General features: G+C 42.2%; 1 protein-coding gene across 1 annotated transcript in view; it reads right to left on the bottom strand.

Annotated features, from left to right (window-relative positions):
• The window catches only part of RYR2 (ryanodine receptor 2), a 772,975-nt gene that overhangs the window by 216,251 nt on the left and 536,940 nt on the right, over window positions 1-19,784 (bottom strand). The window contains exons 32-38 of the mRNA XM_059899659.1: window positions 19,572-19,686; window positions 17,865-18,025; window positions 15,626-15,785; window positions 15,160-15,246; window positions 10,196-10,422; window positions 4,573-5,377; window positions 1,692-1,892 (exon numbers count right to left, since the gene is read on the bottom strand). Of these exons, the coding sequence (XP_059755642.1) occupies window positions 1,692-1,892; window positions 4,573-5,377; window positions 10,196-10,422; window positions 15,160-15,246; window positions 15,626-15,785; window positions 17,865-18,025; window positions 19,572-19,686 (1,756 nt within the window). The remainder of the gene's footprint in view (window positions 1-1,691; window positions 1,893-4,572; window positions 5,378-10,195; window positions 10,423-15,159; window positions 15,247-15,625; window positions 15,786-17,864; window positions 18,026-19,571; window positions 19,687-19,784) is intronic.

Genomic DNA, 19,784 nt, shown 5'->3' with positions numbered 1-19,784 from the left:
TGAGACTTTGGTTCTTATTTAAACTTCTGGCTTCTTCTGACACTATCCAGCAGGAGAAGGGCTGGGGTGCCTCATTACTGCCAGGTGGAGTGGAAAGTTCATTTCTCCACTTGACCTCCGTGAAGGAGAGAGGGGACCTTGTTTCTGCTGTGTGAGGCTGAGAGATCCAGGTCCCCAGTGGACCTGAAGTCACACAACCCTGGCTGGAAAGGGCAAGAGTGCCCTGGTATATCTCCCTCCCTGGCCTCTACTGACACTCAGGAAGGGGTAGGTGTCATTACCACTCAGCAGGGATAAAGTCCCAGCTCCCCACAGTCCCAGCTGGAGCACCTGTGTACAGCCTGGTGAGAGTGGAAGTCTAAGCTCTCCACTCAGTGTCTGCTGGTTTGGGTAGGGGGCGGGGCACAGGGTTTACTGTGGTGTTTGGCTGGAGTAGCATGGTCATTACCTAAAAGTTTTCTGTCTTGCTAGAAAAAACAGACAGTTTTTCTGGTCCTTTGGCTAGACAGAGAAGGCACTTGTTGGGGCTTTTCTTGTCTATGCCCGCTGGCGTTTCTGGGTTGCCGGCTTCTTTAGCTCCAAGTCTGGGATAGGTGAGGCAAAAAGAAAACCCAGGGAACTCACCACCACGTCATTCCTCAGCTCCCAACTTCCGTAGCCACTCTTTCTTCTATCTTTCAGAGTCTTCTTATGTTGTCTTTTATGTAATGTCCAGGGTTACAGTTGTACTTAGAAGGAAGAATAGGGAAAGGCACATGTACTCCATCCTTCCAGAAGCACAAGTCTCCCAATAGTAGTTTAACAAATGGAATTACTCTGGGAGAGGTTGGACTTGTTCTCTGCCTCAGTAAATGTTGTTTACAGCAATAAACAAGATTCCATGTCCCTTCCCTCAAAGAAATTACATTCTGGTGAGAAAAAGATAAATTCTGCAATTAGTCCCTAAACATTTTCATTCAGAGGTATCTTGGACATAGAGGGAAACAGCAAGGTAAGATATTGAAGACGCGATCTGTCAGTTATACCTTGTGACCACCATAGCTACATTTTGGTAATATCTCACACTACGAGACCCATCCTGAGGTGGATGCCAGAAAAATGCACAATCCTAGACTAGCTCATTCTTGGGTTTAGGCATAGGCTCTTGGTTTTGCTGCACCCAAGGGAGACCTGGGTTTGGAGGTGAGCAACCAGAGGAAGAACCACAAAGAGGTGATCACTATTCCTGCAAGACTGGTGGCAGTGACACTGGGTTCTTCTAGGAGACACAAAATGAAAAGTATTAAGTCCTAGGAGTCAAGGGTGCCTATTAGCTGGGGCGGTGCTGTGCCAGCCAACGAAGACCCACCTGTGCTTGGATATTATTCCTATTTGAAGAACTTCAGAATCTGGCACAGTGGTTTCCACAGAGTCCATAATACACCTGATACCTTTTAATAAGTCTCTCATCTGTTTAAACTAACAGATAATTAGATAATTTTGGTGAAACCAAATAAGTAGGTAATTTTGGTGAGACCAAATAAGTAGGTAATTTTGGTGAGACCTATGAATACTGACTCAACGAACGTAGCCAGTTTAAAGAGAACAGGAGAAAAATACACTCGCAACTTCTGGTATCATTTTGCAACGTGTGGAACCTGAATGGACTAAAACCCAAAGTAAAAGGAAGACCTTTCAGTTCATTCTCATACCTGCTCTTGAGGCGGTGATCTGAATTCCTTTGTCTTCCTGGCTGTGAGTGCAGCCGACATGTTTAAGGCTTGCATAACTTCGTTATAGCGGAATCGTTGGTTGTCTTGGAGCTTGGCTACAAAGTCATCTGAAAAGGCCACAATGGCTTCTATCCGGTGCCGGACTTGGCAGTCACAGAGGTACTGAAGTAGCAGACACATCTAAAGAGACGATTAAAAAGACACCAAATTTAATTTCTGCAACTTAGTTAATGTATATCAAATCAAAATTTGTGGCAGACACGCTTAGTTGTCAACTCTTCTCCTTTATTAACAGAATCCTGATTTTATGTAGAGAGCAATGCGCTCGGTCCCAGGGGATGAAACAGAATTCGTCTAAGCCCAAATGGCAAATACCCTCTGATGTCCCTCTGATGAACACTTACTGTCCCAGCCTCCTCTGCAGCTAGAGGCAAATGAGATAATGAAGAGAAGTTTGCAAGGGGTCTTCTGGGAAAGATTTTTCACCATTAATAACAGGCTAGAATATCCTCTTTTCAAAAAAACTGGCTAATGACACGATCACTGGAGGAAGAAGGAGGTGACACACTTTAGGATAAAAACCATAAACTGAGGATTGCAGGACGATAGTAAGGTCTGGGTTCCTGACGACACCACTGAGCTACGACATTCATTCTATGACTGTCTACCTCCAGACTTTAAGTTAACTAAGTGGTTTTATTGCTTATTCATTAAATGGTCAGCTGGGTATTCTTTTACCAGAAGCTCAAAGGATTTTTAACTGATAACGGCACATCAGTAGAAACATGCCTTCCAGAGAATGTTCTGCCCAAGTGTAGGGAAACATTTAAATACACTTTATACCAATTGTGATATAAATACACAGCAGTGTTAAAGAGGACTTTAAAACCCTGTCTATCACCATCCACAGCATGGCCATTTCTGTCAATGCCAGTTCTGAGACAGCCCTAGCGTCTATGTCCCTCTCTCCATCCGCTTTGGCTTTGTCCCACCCCAGCGTAAGCACTGTCCCCTTCGGGTCTGAACCAGCATGACAGCGTCCTACTAGGTGGGCTCTGGATGACCACCCTCTCTTACTCCCCTCACAGAGAGCTCTACTGAGATTTTCAGAATAAAATTATCCTGCTAAAGTTCTTCAGAGGTTTTAATTGAAATTAGAATAAAATTCAAATCCACCATATGGCTGGTTTTAGCAAACAGCCAGACTCTGTATGAACTGCCTTCTGCCTATTATCTCACCCTCCTTCCCCGCAGACGCTGGTCTGATCTCTTCCCGAGTCAGAGCCTTTGTCATGCTCCGTGCTCCAGGTGAAAAGCTTCTAGAACACTCTTCCCCTCCTTCTTCACAAGTACTGAACTCCCGCTCCTCAATATCTGACCTCAGCTAAAAAGTCACCCTTTCAGAAAGGCCTTCCCTCACCTTACTCACAGTATTCCAGTTGAAATTTTCTCTCTTCTAGAAATCCATTCTTTTCTTTCTGAGCATTTAATGCAATGAACAATAAGATATTCTAACAGAAATACATATAAATAAGTGTATATTTCCCCCAGAGATAGTGAGCTTCCTTCACCCAGCACCCAGGGCCTGGCTCAGAGGAAGACCTCGATCAGGGCTGACTGAGGAAGGAAGAGCAAAAAAAGGGTGTCAAGGATGCAAGAGACAAACCGATGCTAATGAACCAAAGAGGCGTTAGGAAAGGGTCCTTGGGACATCTGGATGAGCACAAAGACAGGCAAGGTCTTTGATTCTTTAGAAACACAGGCAGGAAGTAAAATCTTGCGTGTGAGAATGGACACACCTACTGGTGAGCAAGCGTCCTAAGGTTGGAAGGGTAGAGGTGCGGTTGGAAACAGGCACTGAAAGCCTTGCATTTCAGGCATTCCAACAGAATGTCGGTGAAATGCATCCACGGAAACAAGGAGACGCAAGGAAACTGCTAATGAATAAGAGGGAGAAGAAATGTAACAGGGAAGAACAAATGTGACTCCATATTGGATTCGTTTCTTTTACTTTAACCTTTATATTCTATTGCTTTTGCTACAAGTTGATCACTAAAGGGTTGTTGCTTAAAGTATACATAATGGTCCGTCTCCAGGGACCCTGCATCCCATGCCTGAACATTAAGCTAAAATACCTTTGTTTAAGCTCACAGGAAACATCCTGACCAGGCCCCCACTGTGAATGGCTGCAGGAAGAAGAAATTAACACCTTCCCTCCTGAATCTGGCCAGAACCAGGAAATATCTGCAATAACTTCTTGCCCTTTTTTTTTTTTTTTTAACTTTACTTCCACACCTCTCCCTCTTTGTTCTATAAAAGAAACCAGCATCCCAACCCAGGCAAGATGGTTCTCTGGGACACCAGTCCCCCATCTTCTTGGTCTGCTGGCTTTCTGAATAAAGTCACTATTCCTTGCCCCAATACCTCGTCTCTCGATTTACTGGACAGTGCGGCGAGCAATATGAGCTTGGACTCGGTAACACCGGCAGGACAAAAACCCATCTCCTAGGCTCCTTTCAGACAGACATACACACACGCACAAATATGCATACACACAGAGAAATAGCGACATGCCACATACACACGTGTACGACGGGCAGACGTACTTGACCAAGGAAATCACCTTGACAAAAATACAAAAAAAAGTGTCAACTGACTCAATTGGAAAATACACGAACTTCATTCCAAATGCAAGAAAATTAGATGGGCATGTCCCCAGGCATAACAGGAAGTTGGTTAATTTTATGAAGAACTATCTTTACCCAGGAATACAAATACACACACAGACACACACAGAAAAAGAGACAAAGGTCAGTGTTAATAGGTCGTGAAATTCACTGCGATCTTTTTCTCTGATTACCTGCAATTTAACTGGCTCGGGCAGTTTCATTTGGAGCAGGCCTTCCTTGGACCTCTTACCCCCTTTGTTTTCTTCCTCAGCGGCGCCTTCCAGCTTGGAGTCTTCCGCGCAGGGCTCCTTCTCTGGCGACTCGCCCTCCTCCTCGGGACCGGCAGCTTCCTTGAACACGCTGGGCTCAATCAACTGCAAGATGTGCTTCAAGTCCTCGTTGTGGAAGATGCCCATGATGAGCAGGGTGTAGAACAGCTTGATGAGGGGGACGAACAGGAACTCAGTGGTCCCCCCGACGGGGTCCCGGGCGTGAAGGCTGCCCTCTTTCACGGCCTCTGTCAGCATCTGTATGGTCTTGGCCTTCAGGATGTCCAGCGGGAACTCGGGGCTGTGCTGGTAACCCTCGTTATTAATGCTGACAAAACTCGGGGAGGAAAACTGCATCCGCGGCCGGAGGGAGGTGCTGAGGCCGATGCCCGGGAGGCCGTGCTTTTTGTTCTCGTCGGGGAAGAGGGTGATGCTCTTCGTCTCCTCCGTCATGGGGACGATGAACTCACTGTTCATCATGAGCCTGGCGGTGGCGTAGGAGCTAAGGTGGATGTCAATGAGCAGGTCGTAGTAGCCGGCGCGTAGCAAGCCGGGCATGTACTTGTTCTCGATGGCGTAGAGCAGCTGCGGTTCGTCCACGTGGCTGCACAAGGCGTGGGCCACCCGGTGATTCCCAAGCGCGCAGACGGCCGAGTAGAGCCGCAGAGTATGGTAGTGGAATTTCAGCAGTTCCTCCTGCTCGGTCAGTTCCAGGATGTCCACGGATCTGGAGACAAGAGAAGTGAAACATGGACATTGGAAACGATCCTCCATCAGAGGAGAAATCTACATACGTCGTTGAGGTCACAAGTTATGGAAACAGAAACTATTTTTTAAATTCGTTTTCTATGACGTGTTTGATGATAGCACAGATTTAAAAAAAATCAGTTCTAGATGTTTTTAAGTCTTCTTCCAGATAGAATTTGATGTTGGAAATTTCCAGTCACTAGTGCTTGGAGCTTTCTTCATTCTTCATCACCTCAGGACTCTGAACATCTCTTTTAGATATTTGGGTCTCAAGCTGACCCTGGGGACTCCTCTCCTTTCAGAATTTGAGCTCTTCGAAAAATCCTGAATCTCCTTTTCCAATTTGGCTAACCAGCTTCAAGAAGCCAGAAAACTTAGCCTTAGGCTATGTTGCTTTGTCTCTGACTTTAGGAACAGCTCTGAGTGTAACCAGTCAGTAGGTAAACAGAGGGATAATTCCTTAGACATAATTTACCTACTTACACATCCCTCACGGACCCAAACATATGCCAATGCCACCCTGTTTCCACCAGGTATGTGCCTCTCAGGAAACAAACACTATTAGGGACATTTTCACTCAGGAAAGTTTCTGTTGGGAATCTGAGTTTATATCAGATCATTTTGCTTCTACCACACATCATGACCTTTCAACGCAAGTAAACCTTAAGCATATGTCCAGAATGTACCTAAAGTCAAGTCATTCCTTTTAAAAGAAAATCTATTTTAAGAGCACATAATTCCTTTAGATGCGCTAATTTTTCTAAACTCTTTAAATTATATAGATTGTTCATGGGCAACACTATAGTATTAAAGGTAGAAACGATATATTCATAATCAAGGGAACCACTCATTCATCTTGCAATGTATCTTTGGTGAGACTGTAATATAAGCTCATCAGGACAGGGGCTATTATATACTGTGGTTATTAGCATTCATCCAGCACCTAGCCTAGCACACAATGGGTACTGAATAATTATTTGTGATTATTTATTGTTAAGCTTTGTCACTATCCTTAGATACCCTGTCATCCTGCCCACACCACCTATCCACTGTACCTGTGCTTTTCAGGTCACAGGCATTCTGCTAAAACCCACTGTGGCTTGATGGTGCAGACTTATTCCAGACTCCACCTTCTGACTCTCAGAGTCAGAAGATTCATGCATTATAAAATGCCTAGCAAATAATTACCTACCCTGTGTACCACCTAGACTTCCAGGAAACCCACACATCTGCTGGGCCCAGTTGCTAGCACCTAGTTCTTGGAAAGGTATAATTGAGTAAGCTCCCGCCACCTCAAGGTGTAGTGGAGGATTCCCATATCTTAACTGGGCTCTTCAATCTCCCAAGAAGACTGTTACCCATCCCTCAGCCTGGCAGATGGCCAAAATATATAAATACGTTTATTGTAGCAACACAGAATATCTGTACTCTAGGTCCTTACTGAAGAACGCAATTCAGTCTACTGTCTGATCAATCTCAAAGTGTCAGTTTCTAGAAACAATATATAAGGACTCTACAATCTACATTGCTGCTGCCACTCCCAATTCACCCCCCATGATTCATTTTATGATGCCATGTTCTTTCCTATAAAGCACCCCTCCTCCCTACCAGACCAGTCTTTTAAGGTAAGGGTCATGTCTGTTTTGCTCACTATTTTCTATCCAGTGCCAGGAACACAGTGGGCACTAATACATGTTTGTGGAATGAATGAATGAATGGGAGAAATCGGAAGGATTTGTAGTCTACTTCTCATAAGCTGACTTAGGTCAAGGCAAACCAAAGGATATACCTCAACTAATTCAGTCTGTCTTTCCACACCAACCCATTGTAGCAATATTCATACATTAATGAACAACGGCTTTAACTGGAGGAGAGCAAAAGAAATAACTCACTGTTTTATCTGTTATAAGCACAACGCCAAATATATCATCTAGCACATCTTTAGCGCGTGCTGTAAATTGTATTGTTGTCAGTAAATATCCTCCTTCTCCTTTCTTCCCTGTAGATGGAGTCATCTTATCGACCCTACTTACTTTGGGCTTGACTACCTGACTTGCTTTGGTCAATAAAATGTAACTGGATAGAACATCTGCCACAAGGGAAAAGAAAACTCTTAGAGGTCTGTTAGCCCTCCTTCATATCTACCCTTGACCATGGAAGCTATACGTCCCAGATCAGGGCTGCCCCATCAGCTGGGCAAGAAGGCACATGAACCACATCTGCAGACCATCTCCCCAGCCTGGAGCAGAGCAGCAGTGGACCCACGACCTCATGTAACACGAGCAAGAAATACAGGTTTCTTTGCAAGCCACCGAAATTTGGGGGGTTGCCATTACAGTAAAATCTGACTAATACAACTCATTATAGTCTTTAAAGTCTCCAGGGGAGAAATTTCCTTCATGACTCAATATCATTCTTTTATTCCTCAAATATTACAGAGTACCTATTATGTACTGATCACTGCGCACTGGTGAAATGATGGTGAACAATACAGACAAGATTCCTGCCCTAAGGGAGCTTACTGCCTAGTTAAAGAGGGAAACAACCCAAAAAATAAGTAAATTAAATTATGAACTATGAGTGAGATATCTCCTGAAAGAAACAGAGGACTGACATACATCTACTACCATTCAATTTTTAAAATATTAGTTAATTGTCATATTATTGGGGCATGAGGAACAGATTCTACTTGAATACTAGTCGGCATTTCCATTTTGGAATCTGAATTTTGAAACACATCCGATTTTTCTTTGGCTTCTACGAAGTGTGAAACCAATGTGCAACCATATGATGGTGTGATGTGAATGACTGTGGACCAGTCCCGGCTTTGTTATTTTCCTATCCTTACCTTCTCTGCAACCTGATTCCAATGACACTTTTTTTTTTACAAATTTGCATTTCATATATTTTGGGAAATTGACTCAAATTCTTTACGGCCTATAGTAAGAATTTAAATTATCCATTCATGCGCATATAACTTATCACAGGTAATTAACATAAATGATACATTACTATGGCAGGAGTGTATGTTGGGTTTCTATGACATGCCAACATATTAAATCACAACCTTAAAACTCTCTGCTTAATAGAGAGAGAATATTTTCCCTTATAAAGAAAAATTCGTTCCCAAATGTGATGTTTCTTTTGGTTGCAGAGTAATTATTTTAAAACATTAGATGTAATATTCCAATAAAACTTTTCTCACATAAAATAAAAAGCATGAAATTAAATTGAATCCTCTAAAGTGTATATTATGAATGCTATATCTAATTATTTCACCTAAAAATATACAAATAAATACTAATGGATTAAAAAAAATTCACCTGGCCAGATTTTTTTCTTTGGATTTCTTCTGTTTGGAAACAGCTTTATTGAGATATCATTTACATACTATACAACTTACCTATTTACAATAAATAATTCAATGGCTTTAGTATATTAATGGAACTGGGCAACCATGACCATAATCTAAGCTTAGAACGTTTTCCTCACCCCACAAGAAACCCAGTAGTACCCAGTGGCAGTCACTCCTCAGATCCACTGCCCCTGCCTCCCCTAAGTAAACATTATTCTACTTTCTCTCCCTAAAGATTTGCCTATTACGGACTTTTCCTGTAAATGGAATCCTATACTGTGTGGTAGTAGTATAACTAGTTAAAAACTTAGTATAATGTTTTAAAGCTTCATCCATTTTGTAGCACATATAAGTACTTCATTCCTTTGTATTGCCAAATAGATTTACAGTATGGATTCACCACACTTTATTTATCCACGAATCAGTTGGTGGGCATTTGGGTTGTTCCCACTTTTTGGCTACTGTGAATAATGCTGCTCTGAAATTCGTGTACGAGTTTTTGTGTGGACATGTTTTCATTTCCCTTGGGTATATACCTAGGCGTGGAATTGAAGGCTCTTATGGTAACTCTGTATTTAACTTGTTGAGGAACGGACCAATTGTTTTCCAAAACACAGGTTAAATTTTAAAGGTATTAAAAGAAAATAAAAGTGCCAAGCATGTCTAAATATATAAAAATGAACATAGCTTCTACAGCTTTTTAAGAGTAGAGTTTTAAAATATAAGAAAAATAACAAATATGTGTGTCTTTGCATTGTTTTCATGAAATGTTTTCACTCAGTTTGTGACTTAACTTTTTAATGATATTTTGGGAGGGAAATCTTGGTCCCAAACTTATTGATAATGAGGTTGCTAAAATGAAATCTCTGCAATTTAATTGGCTCTCACATGGAAAGACTAAAACTCATAAACAAAGCCACCTCTGAACATTAAGTGTACTTCATATTATTACTATGACTGTCTAGAGTGCGTATAAACTTGTTTCCAAAGCCCTCAAGGTATTTTCACAATGCTCTTTCATCGACATCTCTTGGTCTCAGTTTTTCCCATCTGTCAAACAAAGGACTGAACTAAGTGATTTTTCTGATTCCCTCTTTACTATCTTACAGTTCTGTGATACTCTCTTACTCGGCTGCCTTAAGTCAGATGGCAGCTGTACGTGTCTGAATTTTTACTTACTGTTATTCTCATAAGCAAAACAAGAATGAGGAAAGAGATCATACACTCTCAAATCACCTCTTCACCTGTAATAATTCTGTTTCAGTAACCAAGGAGTTGAGACACAGACTTAAACTTAGGATGTACAAAATAACGTCTGCATGGCCCCAAGAAATCAGTATTTTTTAAACCCTGTTTTGTTTCCCCAGCACCACCCTTGAACCCTGGGGTAGGCATCTAATTTGATGGGTCCCCATCAGACAGTAAAGGACGCTCAGGCCTGACCTGTTCTCCTCTGGGATATGGAGAGACATGAACTGCAGAGGTTCCACACACTGCACCAGCCAGCCTTGGCGTTCACTTATTCGAGACACGTCTACCTTCAAGAACTGGTTGGGCATTCTGCTCCAGAGGACGTGTGAGAGGAACTGCACGTGGAGGCGAGGGGGACACTGCGGCACAGGGTTTTTGTGCTCGCTCTTGAATAATCCCGCTGAGAGAGGCATCACATTCTAGGAGATGGGGAAGCAGAAAAAGAATGAATGGATGACGCTCCTGGGGGGGTCCATAAAGTGATGACTAGAGTTCTGCACAGGAAAGAGATAATGACAGATACGCTACGTGTTGAGTAGAGTCAATACAAAAACTAATAGAAATTGGGTTGAGCTGCTTCTGAAAGGACAAGTGGAGAAAATCTGGGGATGTCTCCTTCCCATATACTCAATGGCACACTGAGAATGCAAGAGCAAGAGAGTATAGCCAGGTATCTTTCCTATTTCTTTACCAAGCTGCGTCCTCAGGGACGCTTGGCATGTCTTTAGCTGCTTTCATCCAAACATCCTGAAAGACTGGTCACATCCACTTGGCTTTCTCCCTCTCTTATTGTCTGTCCTTTGTCACCCGCCTCATCCATCCTTAAACTACTCACACCCTCACTCATCGTCAGGTTTCTCAGGTTTGAGTAACCAGCAATATACCAGACACAGCTCAACAGATAAACCTAACTATTAAACAAGAAACACAATTTCTTTCTCCTCCACCTTTAATATGTATCCTCAACCATTCCAATTCCTACAGTCTGGCCTCAGGGAAAGAAAAGTCTCTACTTTGCCAAAGCTTATTCATTCATTTATGATCGTGATACCACCCCTGCCTGCCTCTTCTGGGCCAATAAAACAATTATCTCATCTTTCCGCATTACCTTCGGTTTCTCCCTCTCCTCTAGAACCTTCTCTACTGCATTATTTAGACTTGCTCATCCTCAAGCTACTTTCCTATTCCCTTCTGCTCATGGGGACAAAAAACCCAGGCACTTGTATCAGGCACTGAGAATGTGTCAGTGAAACAAAACAGACAAAATCCCTACCCTCATACAGCTTCCATTTCTTTTTCGTTAGACATAAAATAAACAAAATCAGTAATTAACTAGTTATTAGAAAAGAGGTCACGGAGAGGAAAAAAAAAAAACAGGATGGGGGAATCAGAATGCAGGACAGTAATAATAAACAGGGTGGTCAGAATGGTGTCACTGAGAAGATGACATTTACAGAAAGATCCAAAGAGAAGAACCATGTGGATATGCAGGGGAGTAAGTTTCCATGCAGAGGGAACTGTGACTGCAAAGAACCCAAGGAGGGAGTTTGCGTGGCACGTCTGAGGAAGAGCTGGGGGCCAGGGTGGCTGCAGTGGAGTGAAGGAGGGGACAGCAGGAGGAGATGAAGTCACAGGGGTGAGAGGAGGTCAGCAGGAGGAGATGAAGTCACAGGGGTTAGAGGAGGTCAGCAGGAGGAGATGAAGTCACAGGGGTTAGAGGAGGTCAGCAGGAGGAGATAAAGTCTCAGGGGTTAGAGGAGGTCAGCAGGAGGAGATGAAGTCACAGGGGTGAGAGGAGGTCAGCAGGAGGAGATGAAGTCACAGGGGTGAGAGGAGGTCAGCAGGAGGAGATGAAGTCACAGGGGTTAGAGGAGGTCAGCAGGAGGAGATGAAGTCACAGGGGTGAGAGGAGGTCAGCAGGAGGAGATGAAGTCACAGGGGTGAGAGGAGGTCAGCAGGAGGAGATGAAGTCACAGGGGTTAGAGGAGGTCAGCAGGAGGAGATGAAGTCACAGGGGTGAGAGGAGGTCAGCAGGAGGAGATGAAGTCACAGGGGTGAGAGGAGGTCAGCAGGAGGAGATGAAGTCACAGGGGTTAGAGGAGGTCAGCAGGAGGAGATGAAGTCACAGGGGTGAGAGGAGGTCAGCAGGAGGAGATGAAGTCACAGGGGTGAGAGGAGGTCAGCAGGAGGAGATGAAGTCACAGGGGTGAGAGGAGGTCAGCAGGAGGAGATGAAGTCACAGGGGTTAGAGGAGGTCAGCAGGAGGAGATGAAGTCACAGGGGTTAGAGGAGGTCAGCAGGAGGAGATGAAGTCACAGGGGTTAGAGGAGGTCAGCAGGAGGAGATGAAGTCACAGGGGTGAGAGGAGGTCAGCAGGAGGAGATGAAGTCACAGGGGTGAGAGGAGGTCAGCAGGAGGAGATGAAGTCACAGGGGTGAGAGGAGGTCAGCAGGAGGAGATGAAGTCACAGGGGTGAGAGGAGGTCAGCAGGAGGAGATGAAGTCACAGGGGTGAGAGGAGGTCAGCAGGAGGAGATGAAGTCACAGGGGTTAGAGGAGGTCAGCAGGAGGAGATGAAGTCACAGGGGTTAGAGGAGGTCAGCAGGAGGAGATGAAGTCACAGGGGTTAGAGGAGGTCAGCAGGAGGAGATGAAGTCACAGGGGTTAGAGGAGGTCAGCAGGAGGAGATGAAGTCACAGGGGTTAGAGGAGGTCAGCAGGAGGAGATGAAGTCACAGGGGTTAGAGGAGGTCAGCAGGAGGAGATGAAGTCACAGGGGTTAGAGGAGGTCAGCAGGAGGAGATGAAGTCACAGGGGTTAGAGGAGGACAGCAGGAGGAGATGAAGTCACAGGGGTTAGAGGAGGTCAGCAGGAGGAGATGAAGTCACAGGGGTTAGAGGAGGTCAGGTGGTTTAGAACTTGAGAACCATCATCAGACCTCGGATTTTTACTCTCAGGGAAACAGGGTTTCTAGGGTTTCGAGCAGTGAAGTGAGTGACACGGTCTGATTTTTATTTTAAAATAACGACAGTCACTCAGATTGTTCTATGATAAACAGAGGGGTGAGGATGAATTAGAGGCTAGTGGCGAAATACAGATGGGAACGATGGTGATGGAGGGCAGATCAGTAGGAGGGGTGGTGGGAGAGGTCAGAGGTGGAGGATTTGCTGGGGGGAGGAACTGGGATGCAGAATGTAAAGGAGGGAAGCCAAGGATGACTCCAAGGTTTGGGGTCTGAGTTATTAACTGACAGACAGGAAGACTCGATCAGGCAAGTCAGGAGGAGGGGGGAGTGATGGTCAGCGGTCCAGTTTCGGACATATCCAATTTGCAATATCTATGACACACGAAACATAAATGTCAAATAGACCAATATCAGAGTCTGGGTTCTGAGAAACTACCACTTTTCTGTCAAATTTTAACTTTTTTTCAGTCATCCAAACTTGCTGCCTCCTTTCCCTCACGTTCAATCTCAAATAATAATATGAATTGAATGATCTTGAAAAAAATACTACGGCTTCTTCCATCATTTTACTGAAATTTTTCTGGCAAGGTCACTAAAGCCCTCCTACTTAACAAAAATCACAGATTCCTTTAGTCCATATCGTATTGGCTCTTCTGCGGCAGCTGGAATCTCATTTTACAAAGGCAGAAACTGAGCTCATATGGTTTAAGAAATATGTCCAAGGTCACTGAGCCAGCATGGTAAAACTGTCTACTACATTCACCCTGAGGGGTGCCCAGCATCTCATTGTTTACAATTGCGAATTTCAACTCAATTCCTTTTCCCGAATTTCAGCAGGCTCTTCTGCTTGTTATTATGTATTAGTACCCCTTGGCTGGCCAGACTAAAATTATTTAAATTAATCCTTTTCGGATTAACATATACACGCTACTATACATAAAATAGATAACCAACAATGACCTACTGCATAGCACAGCGAACTATACCCAATATTTTGTAATATCCTATAAGGGAAGGGTATCTGAAGGAGTACACACACACACACACACACACACACACACACACACACACACACAACTGAATCACCATGCTGTACACCTGAAACTAACACGACATTGTAAATCAACTATACTTTAATTAAAAAAAAAAAGTCCACCCCCAAAAAAAGTAAAAAAAAAAGAAAAAAAAATAATCCTTGATTCTTCATTCTCCTTGAGCACCAAATCCAATTTCAACAAATCCTATTAAACCAATTCATTGACAAATTCTGTTAATCTCTCCCCTAAAACATCTTCTTACATCTCACTCTCTCTCTATGATGACTTTCGTGAATCTCATCATCTTCTCCCATGTGGACAATATCAAATTGTTGATAGATAATTATTACTGCCTGCTCTCATTCATTTGAGGGCAGATATTTCTCCACATTACTACCAACATATTTTCCCAAAACAGGTTTGATTATACTCAGTCCCCTGCTTCAAATTTCCAGTAAAGCACCACTGCCTAGGGAATAGGTGTACACTTCTTAATATGGCATTTAAGGCCTTTTCAACTTGGACTACCTTCCATCCATATTCATCTCTAGCCATATCCCAGAAGCATCCTTTGTTACAGTCACACTGAATTCCTTAACCTTCAGCACTTTCATGCCTATGTATTTTCACTTTCTCTCACCCTCTGTCTAGAATGCCCTCTCCTAGCAAATGTACCCTGAGATCTATAATTCAACAGTTAAGAATCAACCTAAATGTCATCTCCTCTTTCAGCTTTACCTGATCCACCCCATCCTACTTAGTTGTCCTTTCATTTATGTTCCCAGAGTACTCAATACCTGCCACTCTCGCATTTACCACAATGTAGCATACTTTCAGCTCTTCAAGCCCGTTCACTAGCTTACCCGTGAATTCAGTGATTACTGAGCTGTATGTAATTTGGCATTTGTGTTCTGTACAAGGCTAGTTTTATTGAATAATATACTTATGATAACCAAAGAAAACCCTTTCTAATTACTTATGTTACTCTAGTGACCTTAACGAGATTACAGAATTTTCAAATATGGAAACTTTTAGAGAATGATTTATGTGATTAATATCAGTACTAATAACGTATGGAATTAATTGAAGAAGAAGTAAATGCTATTTCCTAACAAAAAATAACCCAAATATAATACCAGGAATGAGTCTTTCTTACCTTTATTCTTCCCAACTCAAACTGAAAAACGTTGGGACTTGTAGCTTGCGCAAAAACTGCAGGAAATAATTTTGTACTTGGTTCCACCTTAAATAATCAAATGAATTTAATAATATTAGTAAAGGAAGGAACACACACAAAAATATATTTTCTTCCTAACACCTAAGAAACACCTTACAGAAAAAGACTTTTTCTTCCTCTCATGCAGATATTCTCTTTCAATAATTATTTGGAATATTTCATTTCAGGACTATGTGAACATTTTTGGAGGAACGTACTGTTTACTCTGAAGGGCTTATGGCACTGTTATTACTCAAACAGAAGTAAAAATACAGAATTGACTCATCTGTGTTTTCATTTCCTTCTAGCTTATAATTTACTTTTTGATCTTGCAAAATGTGTTCTCCTCTCTAACGGGAATAAAGGTTTCCTCCCTGGAAGCACAAGGCCATCCCTGACCACATACCTGATAGTATGTGCTCAGCTCCTTGCCGTTGGCCGTGAAGGTGAGCAGCCCACTGGCGGTGTCCACCACGCAGCCAATCTCCAGGCCGTTGTTGTTGCGTCCTTGCCCGGGGCTCAGGCTCTCACCCGCACACACCATATAGCAGTTGCTGCGTTTGATGCTGAATTGCAAAAAAACATGTTTATCTTTGAACAAGCACAGGTAGCGTGGAAAGCATGGACGTCTGGCAAACTAAACCTAAGTTATGCTGTGCAAGCAACAAGCTCATGCTGAAATGGGACAGGTGTACAGTGGGCCCGATTCTGTGATTCTGAGCAAAACTCCATTGACTTCAGTGGACATTCTGAGTCAGGTCTTCCAATTTCTCAATTTCACACCTAATGAAGACAGGTCAACGAGTTGGAACCAAGGATAAGAACTGACCTGCACCTTCCCTCCAAAAACTCAAACCAAACTGGACCTTTTTCTGAGGTTCAAAAAAGTTTAACTATGATAAAGCAGAAACTAACACACACACACACACACAAAAAAAGTTTAACTATGTAATAATCATCCAAATTGGTAATTTTCATTCTCATGGGTTTTTTTTTTTAACATCTTTATTGGAGTATAATTGCTTTACAATGGTGTATTAGTTTCTGCTTTATAACAAAGTGAATCAGCTATACGTTTACATACAACCCCATATCTCCTCCCTCTTACGTCTCCCTCCCACCCTCTCTATCCCACCCCTCTAGGTGGTCACAAATCTCAAGGGTTTTTTTTTTTTGTTTTTAAACCACTTGTTCTGAGATGAGAAGCACCTGTTTCTGAACACTATCAAAGTCTTTAGGCCAATTCTACATGAGCTGTCAGTGATTCGATAGATATAAAATTTGGCTAAAATTAAGCCCCTTTCTGGACAATTCCTGGTGATCTGTTATGAGAGACAGACTTAGCTGGGATGTGCGCAAGGTCTGTGATATTAACAACAAACTCCACCTGAGTTTCACCCTCCACAAAACCTTTACCAGAGAGAGTAGAGAGTAGCAAACTTAAGTGATTTGAGTTTCACCTCCTTCCCTTTCTCTACTACTGTGCAGTGCATGTATGAATGAGGCTGGCAAAAAGGGCAAACACAGGCAAGTAGGAGGAAAAGAGCAAGAAGGCGGAGATAAAGTCAGTTTCTGAATAATCAAAAGTTGGCTGTGTTTCTATGCTCTATTTATGTAAGATTCAACAACCTTCCCTAGCCTGTATTTCCTACACCAAAAACATCAATCAGATACCATATCCCTATATTATCTCCTTTCACTGTCTCCATCTCTGAAAATCAAATATATCCCTCAGAATATTCCTGGAAACAGGTGATTTGGGCCCCCCCCACCCCCCGCTACTGACATAAAGCACTGTTCATTGGAGAATTTTTGCTAGGCTCACTGTCTCAAGTGCTAAGTTCATTGCGGTTCAAGTGTTACAACCTGAAGGCAGGGGAGGGAGCTTCCGGTCACCAAAAATGATGGTGCAGGTATTAAAGAAAAGCAACATTATGGGGGGGGGGGCTCTTTCTATGAGACCCATCACAGCAGATCAGAGAGGATGCACGGGCACAAAAGGTAGATGCAAATGGCCAGATCTTCTCTTGTCTTATTCTGCAAGGAAGATAGCCTTCTTCACTTTTTTGAAGGTTTGGTTTGAGTTTGGTTTGTTTTGTTTTATAAATGAAAAATGATGGCACAGAAACTGTAACTGACTTACCCAAAGCCACACAGCGAGTCAATGGCAAAGCTGAGGAAAGAACCCACGGCTCCTCAGTCTGAGTTCAAATGCGTCCACCTGGTCTAAACCACTAGCCCACACTGTCTTCACCTTTTTCTCCCCACCTCCTAACCAGTTCCCAAGGTGCAGATCAGACCACAGGCTAAATGCCTCACATTCACCCGTCTCTAATCCTCACACAATGGCTAAGTAATGGCAACCCAAGTCATTAGTCGTGTGCGATGTCACCTGAAGGAATATATGATTATTACCCCAAAGAGATGCACTGCTCTTACTTTATAAGATTTTGCACTTTTAATATATTCAGATTCCTTACCGGCTTGTATAAGTAACAAAAAGGACATGGACATTAACGGTTTGATTACACTGTTCCTATCAACAGAATATTATCTTGGACATAAAATCCAAGAGAAAAAAAATGCCTAGGTTTATCAACATTTTTATCAAATGTCATTCATGTAAGAAATCGAGGAAAACCTACCTTTCATGCACCTTCCCTTTTTCATCTCCTAGAGTCACGGTCACCGTACGAACTCTGTCCAAGTCAAAGCCTGTGTCATATTGATGGAAATCGGACGTGATCCAGCCCACCCAGACGCTGGCAGGTTCTTGTCCAGGAAAGATTCTCACTGAGTAATAGTACTGTCAAGACAGCAACACCAAGTATTGGCAAAGCAAAAAGAAACAAAACTTTGACTTGCAATGTCTTTAAGTTGCCTAAGAAGATATGTCTTTGTTTAAAATCGTTTGGCATATTTGCAGCAACATGGATGCAACTAGAGATTTTCACACTAAATGCAGTAAGTCCGAAAGAGAAAGACAAACACCATATGATATCACTTATATGTGGAATCTAAAATAGGACACAAATGAACCTGTCTATGAAACGGAAACAGAATCATGGACATAGAGAACAGACTGGGGATTGCCAAGGGGAGGGGGGTGGGAGAGGGATGGATTGGGAGGTTGGAATTAGCAGATACAAACTGGTATATGTAGAAAGGATAAACAAGAAGGTCCTACTGTATGGCACAGTATAGGGAACTATCTTCAATATCTTGTAATGGATATAATGGAAAAGAATCTGAAAAAAATATTGGGTTGGCCAAAAAGTTCATTTGGGTTTTTCCGTAACATGTTACGGAAAGATCCAAACAAACTTTTTGGCCAACCCAATATACACAAATGTATAACTGAATCACTTTGCTGTACACCTGAAACTAACACAACATTGTTAATCAACAATACTTCAATAAAAAAGAAAATAATAGTATATTCAATACTAATAATAGTATATTCAATTATGCTATAACAACAACAACAACAAAACCCAAAGTTTAAAGCAGCAAAAAAAGAAAAAAAACCTTTGGCCTAAGTAAAATGTTATAGGCACAAAGGACTGATGTGGCAAAGGAAAAGTCTTAAAACAGAGATCCTGAATTATTTCAGAAATAATGGGAAAAAGAGAAAAGACTATCTGAGCAAAAGATGATCTGAAGCTTTTTATACTTCCAAGTATGTATGGATGGGGGAGTACATATATAGTATGTTTATGTGATAAAACCATCAATCCATTACGCAGGTAAGCTTTGAATTCTTCAAGCTTACACCAGAACAATAATCTATGCTAAAGGTTTTATACCTGTTTTATACCTTGAATATACTATCACTAACATAATATTTTGAACCCTTAAAATCACTTTGAAATAGTTCAGATCTGATATGTGAAAGTCAAGTTCAAATATGGGGGAAACTCTAAAGGGACACAGCTACATATTTTTTTTCCATTTGGCGTTTTATGAGAAGTGTTTTAAAAATTCAAAATGGCAGACACCTTGACCTCTAACAAAGTACGATAAATGATCTTGCAGACATATCACTGAGACAAAAGAAACTGCAAAATGTACTTGGAAAACTTAAGTGGCAAATAAAATGCTGTCAAGAAAGAGGATAACAAAATCGGGACTGAGGGTGCCATTAAGGATTATGTTTCCTAAAATAGCTCTCTTATTGCATAATATCCATTAGAATATACATACGTCTTTCAACTTTTCAGTCCCCAAGATATAAGTGAATAATTATTTTAAAAATAAGCTTGCTAAATAGTACGAATCAACGTTAACTATCTGAAATGCAAAGCATGATCACTGACAAATAGAAATAAATGACAGAAGCTGCAACCTCATACCGTGGACGTTTGCATCAAGTAATCATAGTCGTCCCTCTCATCTGCGAGGACGTCTTCTGTGAGTCTTGCAGAATGGCTGGTGCTGTAATCTGGCTTTGTCTTTCTAAGCAAAAATCTGAAATATAGTAGAGGACTAGGAATAAGCAACATTAAAATGTTCTGCCTATCTCAAACATAAACATATAATTAACTTAGTAGAGTGGTTGCCAGCCA

This window comes from Balaenoptera ricei, chromosome 16 (genome assembly GCF_028023285.1).
Source record: "Balaenoptera ricei isolate mBalRic1 chromosome 16, mBalRic1.hap2, whole genome shotgun sequence".
Lineage (NCBI taxonomy): Eukaryota > Metazoa > Chordata > Mammalia > Artiodactyla > Balaenopteridae > Balaenoptera > Balaenoptera ricei.
This window is presented reverse-complemented; position numbering and strand designations above follow the sequence as displayed.